General features: G+C 31.8%; 2 protein-coding genes across 2 annotated transcripts in view; one reads left to right on the top strand and one right to left on the bottom strand.

Annotated features, from left to right (window-relative positions):
• Nucleotides 1-5,940, top strand: part of LOC110427642 (universal stress protein A-like protein) — a 26,502-nt gene extending 20,562 nt beyond the window's left edge. The window contains exon 4 of the mRNA XM_021443186.1: nucleotides 5,916-5,940. Within this exon, the coding sequence (XP_021298861.1) occupies nucleotides 5,916-5,925 (10 nt within the window). The 3' untranslated portion in view covers nucleotides 5,926-5,940. The remainder of the gene's footprint in view (nucleotides 1-5,915) is intronic.
• ENDO2 (endonuclease 2) lies at nucleotides 4,067-6,441 on the bottom strand. Its single transcript, XM_021443182.1, has 9 exons — nucleotides 6,328-6,441; nucleotides 6,058-6,229; nucleotides 5,260-5,367; nucleotides 5,071-5,126; nucleotides 4,896-4,979; nucleotides 4,729-4,821; nucleotides 4,557-4,624; nucleotides 4,254-4,327; nucleotides 4,067-4,161 (listed from the first exon to the last, which is right to left on the bottom strand). The coding sequence occupies exons 1-9, from the start codon at nucleotides 6,439-6,441 to the stop codon at nucleotides 4,067-4,069; spliced, it is 864 nt and encodes a 287-aa protein (XP_021298857.1).
• Nucleotides 6,442-12,541: the final 6,100 nt, after the last annotated feature.

Here is a 12,541-nt window from a genome sequence, read left to right as displayed (position 1 = left end):
GAACATAAAATTAAATCTATGTTTTGTTCAAGTTGTTAATCACATGATTTATTTGAAGTTAGTTAAATTCAACTTTTGAATTAACTTAATTTCAAATTTTTGGGTCTCAATTTATTTGCATATATAAAGAAACAATTTCCATATATAGAAATCCTTACTAATGAATATTAATAACCTTTATCCATATTCTAATCTTATTAGAATAGGATTTATTACAAATTAAAACAATTTTAATTTGCTTTATCCAAATATTTAAGGTTATCCTTTACCAATTAGATATTAAAGATTTTATGTCTTAAATCACGTAATCTCATTTGGTAATTTTAAGACAATAAAATCTTCATTTATCCAATTATCAAATCCGAATTCCATAGCTAATATCATGGGATATTCCTTTGATTTTAAATTGCCTATTTATTCTTAGACTGCCATAATATACAGAAATCTAATTCCTTAATTTATGGAAGACTTTAAAATAATTTTGACTTCAATAAAATTAGGAAACCAATCCCTAAATTTAATATGTCAAATTATTTTAACTTGTCAATTGATTAAAATAATTTTCATATTTTGCAGGAATCAAATTCCTTATTTTGTGGAAACTTTCAAAATCTATTTTGATTTACTGATTTTATGGAACTACTTCCACAAAATATCTGATAATCAATTGATTTTTTTAAATTGCATCAAATTAAAATGCAAGATAAGGCAATTCAAAATGCCAAAACCGTGGCATTCAAAAACTGCTTGCAGCAATTTTATTGACCACGTTTCTTGGCCATTAAAGTGGCATAAAATTTTGGGATTTTATCCCTTATCCTAATCCTCCAATCAGCTAAGGTATGAAACCTCTCTCATCATCATTAGCATCAATTTTGGATGACTTCTGCCTGCTGAAAACAAGCGAAACCGTGACTCAAAGTCTGCTGCTGGCAGCAGCGATTAGACTTAGTTTCAAGGGTTCATGCTCACTTTGTGTTATTGGTTTTCAGCCATATTTGAAACATTTTCAAAGAACATCAACTTAACATCGTTTATGCAAAATTTGAGAAGTTTTAGGACTCATTTGTTTGCTGAAACGATGCAAAAAACCAAACCTGGACAGAATCAAAATCTGCCCTTAATACCCATATCTCCATTCCTCCACGAACCAGAATTCCTTTGCTGGTTTTTGTGCATCTTATGGAAACTCTAATCTGTAAATTCTTGACATTAAAACATGTTTAATGCTCATTAATAAGAATATAAAATTTTACAAAATAAAACTGTTCAGAAATATCAAACAATTTCAAAACAAAATTATGTAAACTTGAACTCACCATTTGATACCCGAATTTTCACATCTATGTCGAACAGAGTATTAATAACAACAAGACATACCTTTGAATTAAAACGAGCCAAGGGAGGCTCTTATACCACTGTTGCGAATGGCATGATTACAGCATCGATGCAGCAGAATAACAAAAATTGAAATAAAGTAAAACATGCCTCCTATCTTTAGAAAACCTTGGTTGTTTAATGCAAAGTAAAGTACCACATAAATCAGAAAAATTTTACCTTTCCAATTGATATCGTAATCAAATGGATTCCTTTTGGTGACAAAACGTGAACACCTTTTGTGTGAAGGAATTCGAGCCACTCAATCGCTTGGCCTCCAATGATGCACACACGATTGCAACGAATCCTTCCCAAAGAGAGAGCTTTATGCCACGGGCTTGTGCTAGCAAGTGGACAACGATTTGTCCTTTTTTCTTCTTTGATTTCTAACAAATGATCAAAAGAGAAGTTCTCAAAATAAAATTAAACCTCTCTAGAGTGGCTGCACAAGATTTTTTTTTTATTTTGTTTCCTTCCCCACTTCCGTCAAAGAAAGAGAGGCTACAATGTGATACTTATATCTAGGTTTAACTTATCAAAATTTGCTAAATAAGTCCTTAATATTATAACAGTTATAATATTTAATCAATACCTAATCTTTAGTAGTTAAAACCTAGAATTCGATTTAAGTCTAACTTAAATCATCACACTCTCAATTTAATCCAATTGCAACCTTTGTATGTGACCCATTAGGTTCCTAACATGTTGGCAATGGAATTGAATTATAATATTATTAATTAATTAATTTAAATGAATCATATTCAATTTTAAATTAACTAATTCAATTCTATAAACCATGATTGGCATCTAACAATGCATCATGGCCACCCAATTGTTAGGAAAGTCAAAGAATTCTTTAACAACCCTTCAGTGTATAGTTTTTCAGTGTAATTCATTCCGTCATCATATATCCTAGTGATGATAAGAGTTTAGTGCAGTGCCTACTCTTATTAATCTTTGTATTTGTTCTTGCAGTTGGATCATTAGCTTTATGGAGACTTATAAAACTCATTTCATAATCTCCTAATCACCTTGGCCAAGGATTTGATTAAGCTAATGTCAACCAAGAACTAATAAGATATTTTCCCTTAAATCACTTGGGGTGATGATTCCTATCTTTACCACTCATTTGCCTTCATATGCTTCATACTATATCCAAAAACATCCTGTTTTGGCATCCTTGGTTAGGCATCCATAAGGATGAAATCAAAGCATAGTACTCTACATACAAAAGAACCTGGTGTCTCAAGTCTAGGGAGTAGTTGCACAACTGACACATGAGAAGTATTACATAGACGCTTGAGTAAGGTACCAAATGCACTTTTCGTGACGGGTCATGTTCAGTGAACTCGCTCTCCCATGGCTAGCACCCACATGCTAGTTCCAAGTATTTTTATACTTCAACCTATAAGAAAGATTGCTTATTTCATAAGTAAAGAACATAACATGTGCCAATCTTTGAGTATTATTGATGCCCTGTCTCAATAATATAATGATCAGGAACATTTAGGAACAATGCTTTAATGCATAAGGATTTCATAATTGTATCTCAATACAATTCCTTTACAAGGCACATATAGTTCCATGAGCTTTATCTACATAAGTATATATAAAAATAATACTTTAAATCACAAACTTATGGATAAAGAATTACCTCGTATGAATAATAAAATGTCATACATGAATAACTCAAAATTGCAATTCCTATACAACCACAGATTGGCTTGTAGGACTTATACCAACAGAAATCACCTCCAATTTGTTAAGTTTGTTTTCTAAAGTTGGTACAGACTAGGATTGAATTACCATGGTAATCAGTTGTAAGTTTAATGTCAGGGATCGGAGGCTAAGAGACCGATCATTAATTTTGATGTAAGCAGGTCTCGTTTTTTGCAAGGGAGTGATACAAGTTGATGCATAATCTGAGTTTCTTTTTTGTTCAACTCTGGGTTCCTTTGGGGTAGAGGGTAGAGAGCTAATGCTTTTTGTTGTTTAGCTCAACTTAGAATTGAGAAACAGAGGTGACAGCAGTGAAAGAAAATAGATGAAAGGTAACAAGGCTCAAAGCAGTAAGCATCTTTGGAAGACATTTCTTTTTGAAGCCAGTCATAACTAAATGTCGATAAGGGAGGTAGTCCATGCGTTTAAGATTGGATCTAAATTTCAGAGCTTAAGACCACTAGGATAAAGTGACAAGGTAGGCTCTGTTAAGCAAGGGTGATGTACACTTGTTGAGATGCTGATTAGCAAAGGAAATCATAGCTCCTTTCTCTTTTCGGTATGGCCACAAACATTGGTTCTTTGTATAGGCTACTAGCATCGAAGATAAGTGACCATCTTAGTTTTGTTGTGAACGGCTGCCAATATCTGTTTGGGTGGATGCAACTATTGGATGTAATTGTACAGAAACTTTCCTGCCAAGTCTTTATTATTGTCATGAAAAGTTTCTAGCCAAAGTAGGCTCAAGAATAGAAATGACAGGAGTGATTGCTGGGATTAATAAAAACCGTTGCTCGACAAAGAAAAAAATAAATAGAGAGAAAAAGATACATAGAACATAGATTTTTACATTATCAAGCAATGCCTGGAATAAGCCATATCTGTAATACATCAGAGTAATTCCTCTATATTTAAAGCTTCAAGCATATCTGATGAATTCCTCGAAATGAAAATAGGATGAGGTACTTTTTCACCCAAAGATACGGTTGAGAGTGGCTGCCAATCGCACTCCCCCCTGAGCTAATCTCCAGTTAACAATTGGTAATCGGGAGAGAAAATAGTCATCTGCGAGTAGTTTATATATTGTTGTCTCTTCTCTAATTGGAAATGGATAAACATGCAATGTGGCTTATCTCAAAAGAAAATTTCAAGATTACCTTCAAGTACTGACCCTTCCGTGATACCTTTATATGCCCAATCACAAGCCGCTTTGATACCTTCAGATGCATATCTGCCAATAGCATACATAAGAAGTAAATTTCAATGCGTTTGTATTTCTTTCAGTTTTCAGCGGTCAATCACTAATCTAACGGAGCAATGGAGCATTAGTTTCAAAACACAAATCAAATTCTGTTGCCTTGCAAATGAGTCTGGTGATAAGTCTTAAAATGTGGAAAGAAATGGGACTTCGACTGCTCGTATTTCTAATATCCTACCGAACCATTGTTAACAGAACATACATGTCAGGGCATGCTGTCTTATTGAGACTGCAGGTCTCCCATCTTTTCACTTGATCTACCCATTCAATCTGTTTTTCAGTCATCAAGGAAAAAAAAACGGGAATCCAACATAAATTAGAATTGATGAATTAATAATAGAATGAGGTGGTGAAAAGCTGCCTTGGAAAGATACCGTGATGTTTTGTTGAATTGCATCAATCATGGCATCTACATTTGAATCATAGAACCTTTCCTCCGCTGTCTCAATTATATTGCTATCCCATACCTGTATTCTTTGACATTAATGCGCAAAAGATAACACTACCAAAAAGCAAATGAACAAGTTAAACTTATGCTTACATGGTGAAGAACTTCTTTTCTTGTATACCAGTGGACATCAATTGTGTTGCCTCCCTCGTCTGATGCGAAACCAACATGTAAAGGCTGCGATGGTCAACGATATTGTTTACATTGCAATTTCAAGTTGGTGTTAACAAGTTCTCAAATTGGACCCTTTACTGGATTGGGACCATACCTGATGGATGTCTCCCATAAAATGAGAAAGGAAGAGAAGTGCTTCCGTAAGGTTATCTTGTAGTTGTTGATTTAATAGCATAAAAAGGAATTTTGTAAGCAAAACGGCAAGTTACTGGGAAATATATGAAGAATTCAAGAACAAAAACAAGAGAACAGGATAGAAAAACAGATGCTGTGGAGAATATACATTCAGCTCTACTTGCAGCAGAGTTGTAGCTAAGAAGCTGGGAGGTGTAATTGTTAATAGCCCCAGCAACACACCTTCCCTTTTCTCCTTCTTCATCTTTGCAGTCCCCTGAAGACAAAAGTAGCAATTTAGTACAATCATTCAATATCTTTATAACTAGGCCTATAATCATATCTCTTAATCTTTACGAATATGCTACTGTGTTCCATATATAGATAATTTCTCTAACTTTTTGATTCCACATTTCTAAAGGTAATTTTATATATAGTACTGCCCTGCAATGGAAAAATAAAGATCCTAAACATCTTTTAACAAAAACAATCTCAAGCTAACATTGGAGATTAAAGTCTGATTACAAAAACTAATCAAAAAAGGAATATCATATATGTTTTTACCACCTTTAGTATTATTAGACCATTGCTCTATTAGATTCAGTATCTTGTGTCGCCTGTGTAATGAGAATCCCCTTAACTTCTTTTTTCTTTTTAAAAGAAAAAGACAAAATAGAGGCAACCGTGTGCAGATTCCTAACACAAGTATTGGTGAGTCCCAGAATTCAAAATTATTAAGTAACCCCCAACTTGGCTGACCTTATGGGGCTCGTTTTCATGAATAAATTTAAGTAACCGCATTTCATGAATATGTGTTGCCGGCAGGTTTTCATAGCTTTCAGTTAGCATTCAAAAACCAGCGTTTCCTGATCCAGCTTTTCTGCTAACGGTTAATGGAAGATAAAATTTTTCTTTATAGACAACTCCAAAGCATGGAAAGAAGAAGGAAGAGGGTGTAGAAACTTACTTTGGTACTGGTAAGTGCAAGTATCAGGGGTGTTTATGAAATGAAGAGCAGATGACCAGCGGTAACGGAACTTAACTTGATCTGCCCATGAACACACACTTCCAAGGTCATCTTCTGCAAATTTGGGCAAAAGTTGCTTCACAGCATCTGCTGCTGCTTCACTCAAGCGAGGCTATCAGTAAACAAATGATTTCTTAGTGACCAGTAAGAAAAAAAACACATAACGGCATCACTATCACATAAAGGGTTGTAAGACAGATGGGTTAAAACCTGAGCAATTCTACAAACTATGGCATGGCCATCAGTACCCCAACCATATATTGCTGGAGGCGTAATAAGCATCCAAGAGAAGAAAGCTAATAACTGCATTCTACAGCCCTCCATTTTCTTCTCTTACTCAACAGTGTAATTTGAGGCTTTGCTGCTGTGATTTGTAACTAGCAATAGGTGGCCTAAAAAAGGAAGGAACGTAACAGTAGCTTCATGAATTTGGTGGGACAAATCAGTTGTCAGGTTTGGACTAAAGCTGTGGCTCTATTGAAAATAGGTTCACACCTGTTCATATTCATTGTTCACTAATTCCACGTCGGGTTATAAATATAATAATGCCTAAATTACAGATATAATTTGGTCTAAAAATGACCAACATTGATGATGTTCATATAAACCAAACACAGAAACTTTAGTCTCACAATTCACAAAGCACCCAAACTAGTGTAGAGTCTTCTTTGTTATTTTACATAATTACAGGAGCAATTAAGTTGAGAAATTTTGTAAAATTATTTAGAAAATCCTATTTATATTTTTCAATTTACATTTAGATGCTCCACTATTTCAGCTCTTGGTGCACTGCCTTGCTTCAATCCCATTTTCACCAAGGATTTTATTAAGTGCTATATCTATATTATCAATATTTTCTTTGAAAAAACCAAAGAAGGATGGATGCTGTATGTATCATTATCAGCAGCCAAGTTGATGCCAACAATATTTCCCTTATAGTTTAATATGCTTGAGGAACGTGGTTGGAAGGGAAAGGAACTTAAAAGGAAACAAAATATGAAGTGCTGATCCGGTGGTTACGGTTTGAATGAAGAATATACACGTTTATTCTTTTTGCTTGAAAAGGAACAATCCATTTTATATGGTAGGAAAAGATTCTGAGTTCAATTATGTAAGGTTAATAATGTCGAGCTACTGAATATCGGTGGCAGATTTTTAAAACTTATCAATCTAGACAATGACTTTTGGTACCAAACCAAATCCATATTTTATTTTATTTTTTTTATAAACTAATCTTCGTATATATGTAAGTAAAATACAAAAAAAAAACTCACAAAAATTTTAAGATTAAAGCAAATACTAAAAAGTAACAAAAAATACATGAAATAAATTTTCTCATTAAATAACAATAGAACTTATATATATATATATATATAAAGGCAGATGCAAAAATTATTTTAAATGATGTCATAATTAAAATAATAATTAAAAAAATAAGATGTTAAAATTAATAAAGTAGAAGTTTTAACATTAAATTAAAGAACATGTAAATTCAATACATTTATTTAATACTTCAAAGTAAAAAATTTAAAAAAAATTGTAATTGTTCACGATGATTTTTCATATTTTGAAAACGTTGTATGATAGTATCAGTAGATATATTATCAAATACATCTTTTTCAATATATGCCACTAAGCCATCATTCATCAACTGGTCAGTCATTTGATTGTGTAGCTTGTAATTTATAACTATAAATCCAAACTATCAAATTAATCAAAAAACATTGACATGAAATATTTAAAAACTTAATTTAGATTGAAAATTACTTACTCTTGAAGCTTAATAGAGTTGTTTTGAGAGAGTGAAAAACACAAGCAAGGACCTAAAAGAGGAAAGTCACAATAGGCCTTAAGAGTAACTTGAATTTTTGAAGAGAAAGTAGCAGTTAATTTTTGATAAATCTACTTTTTGATACTATATAAATATTATTTTTTAAAGAATATTAAAATATTATTAATATATAAATTTTTTAATAAATCTACTTTTTAACCCCACTTCCTACAAAATTACAGAAAAATTAGCGAATTCATAGTATTATTAAATACATAAAATTTTAAAAAATAATATAATAAATATTTTTTTAATTGAGTGTTGTCATGTGACACCATATACATATATATATGTGTGTGTGTGTGATATTGTGTTACATACTAAGAGGTAACCTTCTCTTATCTCATAAAACCCACCTACCCCATCCTAGGATTCAAACCTAAATCTTTTAAGATAGAGTTTTAAACTCTAACCTTTGGAATGTTTTTCGAGGAAATAGAATTTATAAATTGTTATTGGAATTAAAAGTGATCTAAAATTCAAAGCAAACCAAGCAGTAAAAATGAGCAAAAAACACACAAAGATAAATTGATTGATAATGCTACCTCTAATTTGAATAAATGTAATCCATGCTTAAGTTTAATCTTTACTCAAATGTACATATTATTCTCTTATCCAAAAGGGACACATTTGTATTATAAACACTCACATCAATGATAATAACATGCATGCTTTCCTCTTTAATCAAGTTTGTAATCTTCAATTCCTTATGGTATCAAAGTATCTCAACTCTAAAGAGTTCAGTTATGATCCCTTCCTCTTCTAATTACCTTCAAATCTCTATGACTTCAACCTCTCCCTCTCAATTTTTCTCAACCTCCCTTATTATCGGCCTTTGTGCCTTTAGTTCTCCTAGTTCTTCACTAGCAAATCAACAACTCTATTAGTAACAACCCACGTTGTAGCTTAATTTCCTATCAAACTCACATGTTGAAGTTTTCCCTCTTGGCATTCATAATTCAACTCCTTATTTATATGATACAGACTATATGATAAATAGATGGATCAAAGCCTTGCTCTCCAACATTCATCACACCTCAGCTACCAATCCACTTGAACTAGTTTCAAATGTAGACTATCAACACTATACTCAAAAATATCAATTGTTGCTTCATGCCATTATTGCCTCTACCATTGAATCCATTGTGTCATTATTTGCCTTTTGCAACATATCCTTTGAAGCATGGTAAAAAATCAATCATCTCTTTGCAAACAAATCAAGGTCCTAGATAATGAATCTAAAAAAAAAGTTAAGCCAACCTCCAAGTAGTAGATCTATCACTAAGTATTTTCAATGATAAATAGATGGATCAAAGCCTTGCCCTCCAGCATTCATCACACCTCAACTACCAATACACTTGAATTGGCAATAAGTACAAAGAAATTACAAGTTCTGTTAAAGTCAAAAAATTTCACATTTCATCTGAAGAGCTTCTTGACAAGTTGCAGGAATATGAAGACCTTTAAAGGCAAGAATCTGATGCAAAATATGCATTAATGTAAGAAAACTCACATTTCATTCGAAGAGTTTTTTGACAAGTTACAGGAATGGTTAAAGCACATAGGAAGTCCCTATATTATAGCATTTTATAGAATTTAGTCTAGCTCAAACACCCAATAAGTCCCTGTACTCAAAATCAAAATAATTTAGTCACTTAATTTTGGGAATTGCGTTCATTTTGTCCATCCCTCTAATGGCATCCAATTTTGTTGTTAAAAAGATGACATCACTACTGACATCAGCATTGATAGCAAACCTTTTAAGGGTTAAGGTTTAATTGCCTTAACTTTTTCAATGGAGGTATAACCAATAATAATTACCCTTTCTATAGAGGTATAACCCTTAACTACCTTTTCTATAGAGGTATAACCCTTAACTACCTTTTCTGTGGAGATAGGGGCAAACATATAAATTTTTTTGAGTGGTGTTATAATTAAAATAGTAATTAAAAAAATAAGTATGTTAAAATTCATAGAGTATAAATTTTAACATTAAATTTAAGAAAATATAAATTTAGACATTAAATTTTAACACTATCAAGTATGTCTTCTTCAATATATGTCACCAAGCCATCATTCATCAAACTTGTTAGTCATTCAATTGCGTAGCTTATACTTTATAATTATAAATCCAAACTATCAAATTAATAAAAACATATTTAGACATGAAATATTTAAAAACTTAATTTAGATTGAAAATTACTTATAGTTTAATCTAGTTGAGTTGTTTTGAGAGAGTGAAAGACACAAGCAAGGACTAAGAAAAGAAAAGTCAGTATAGGTTTTAAAGAGTAAAACTTGAATTTTTGAAGAGAGAGAATAGTTTATGTTTTAACTTTGTTTTAATAAAATATTAGATTATAGAAGAAAAATTTTTTATCTTGCCATGTAGAATTTAAATATTAATATATAAATTAATTTTTGATAATCTACTTTTGTATAATATTTAAATATTATTTTTTAAAAAAATATTTAAGTATTATTAATATATAACTTTTTTAATAAAATCTACCTTTTGACTCCACTTTCTACAAAATTGCAAAAAAAATAATGGGTTCATAGTATTATTAAATATATAAAATTTTTAAAAAATAATATAATAAATATTTTTTAATTAAGTGTTGTCATGTGACATCACTTTCATGAACATGGGTCCGCCTATGTATGGAGGTATAACCTTTAAGAGCAATGGATACACTCTAGAATACTAAGCTTAAGACTTTAAAAGGCTAATAAGCTAAGTTCAGTACACAGGAATGAAGATTTTTCAAAGAATGAAGGTTGCAAAAGAGTACACTTTTCAAGGATTTATTGTAAAGAGAGAAGGAATGAACTTTTTGATTTTCTTGGCTTTTTCTTTGACTTTGTAATGAATTTTTTGCTCATTTTTCTTCACATATGACGTTTTCATAAAGGTATTTATAGGTCATCATGGTTTTTGCCCATTTAGGTAAGTTGGAATCAAAATTCTAAATGTTAGGGCCAACTAGATCGTGTCATTCATACTCTTGGGATCAATTCTTTATAGTTGTGGGTTGACACTTGCTTTAATCAGGAGCTTATGAGGATCGATTTGTAGATTTGTGAAGGCTTGATTTTTTTTTCTAATTTTCATCCAGAACTTTTTTGTTTTCTTGTGAATCGACCTTTGCTTCTTGAGGTGTCAATTCTCTTTGTCCCACTTCAAAGTTAGCAGCTTTTTGTTTTCTTAAGGATCAACACTTACTCCTCTAGGGGTTGATCCTACTTCCATGTCAGGTGCCAAAATTGAATTTTAAACTTTCTTTTGGATGCTCCAACCTTATGCATTTGCCCCATTGCTTTGTTTCTCTCCAAGGTTTTGATTTTTCTCTTTGCAACTTCAGGGATCGACATTTGATGCTTAAGGGGTTGATCCAAATCTTTAGACTTGTGCTTGTTGGTTCATCATTTGATTAGAATCAAGCTTGCTTCTTTAGAAGGTCGATTTTCTTATTCAGAGTATACTTTTTATTGCTTTTTGTCTTTTTGGGATTAACACTTGCTTCACTTAGTATTGATTCTCATTCTTCAAGTGGCTTTTTAAATTGCTTTTGTTTGCTTGGGAATCAATTCTGCATCTTTAGGTGTCGATTCTCTTTCTTTTAGTATGATTGTGTATCTTTAAGATGTGACCTTTCTTTCTAAAGGGATCGATTCTTTTTGTTCTATAAAGAAAATTTTGCCTTTTGGCGCTGTTGCTAGGGAGTCATATTTCTAGTCTTTTGCTAATATTAATACCAAATACTTTTTGTTTTACTTAGAATCGATCTTTCACTTTCCAAAGGTCAATCCTTATTTTTGGAACTTGAGATTATAAGTTGTTTAAAAGCTTTTTCTTTGCACAACCAGCTTCAAAACGCTTTCAGGTTTGTTCTTCAAGTTAAAAAATATTTTCATTTAGTTTTAAAGCATATTTATATCATTCAATTTTGTCATTTCAAAACCAAGGTCAATTTTAAAGCTAACAATTTCTCTCTTTCCAATATGATAAAAGTAAACACTAAATTTCCTCATGAAGAACTCCATTTGAATTTGTGCTTACCTTTCAAATCATATGGGAAAAATTAAAGCATTTTTAGTAAAAATCTAGAGTTGGAAATCAAGGAAAGTAGAAAGCTATGCAAATTTACTCTAAATATTCTCCTTTTCTTTACTGTTTCAAAAAAAGATAAAAGAACATAGTACAAAGACAATTTTAAAGCTCAAAGAGACAAAAGAAGAGTAATAGCACAAGTAGAAGAGAGAAGTACATGACTCATAAAAGAAATTTCATTGATCATTAAAAGTAAGATATATACAAAAGTCATAACAACGTAAGCATAAATACAAGATATGATGAGAATGTGCACAAATGCTATGCTTATGGTGGTTGAAAATGAGGTCGGTTAATTTGAGTCTGAGTTAGAGCTCTTGATATCAATGTGGATGGTTGATGTAGAAGGCTGTTTGGGTAGTTTATCATTCAAGATGCGGTTCTCAACTAGCTACATTTGATTTTCTACAAACTTCAGCATTCTTTCATGAAGCTTGTCAATTACTGCATTTATTTTGTTGCTAGAGTAACAACAATGG

The sequence above is a fragment of the Theobroma umbraticum genome, unplaced genomic scaffold (assembly GCF_002168275.2).
Source record: "Theobroma umbraticum cultivar Fairchild unplaced genomic scaffold, ASM216827v3 scaffold_2.0, whole genome shotgun sequence".
Taxonomy (NCBI): Eukaryota; Viridiplantae; Streptophyta; class Magnoliopsida; order Malvales; family Malvaceae; genus Theobroma; species Theobroma umbraticum.
The sequence above is the reverse complement of the archived record's forward strand: the minus strand, read 5'-3'. Positions and strand labels throughout refer to the sequence as shown.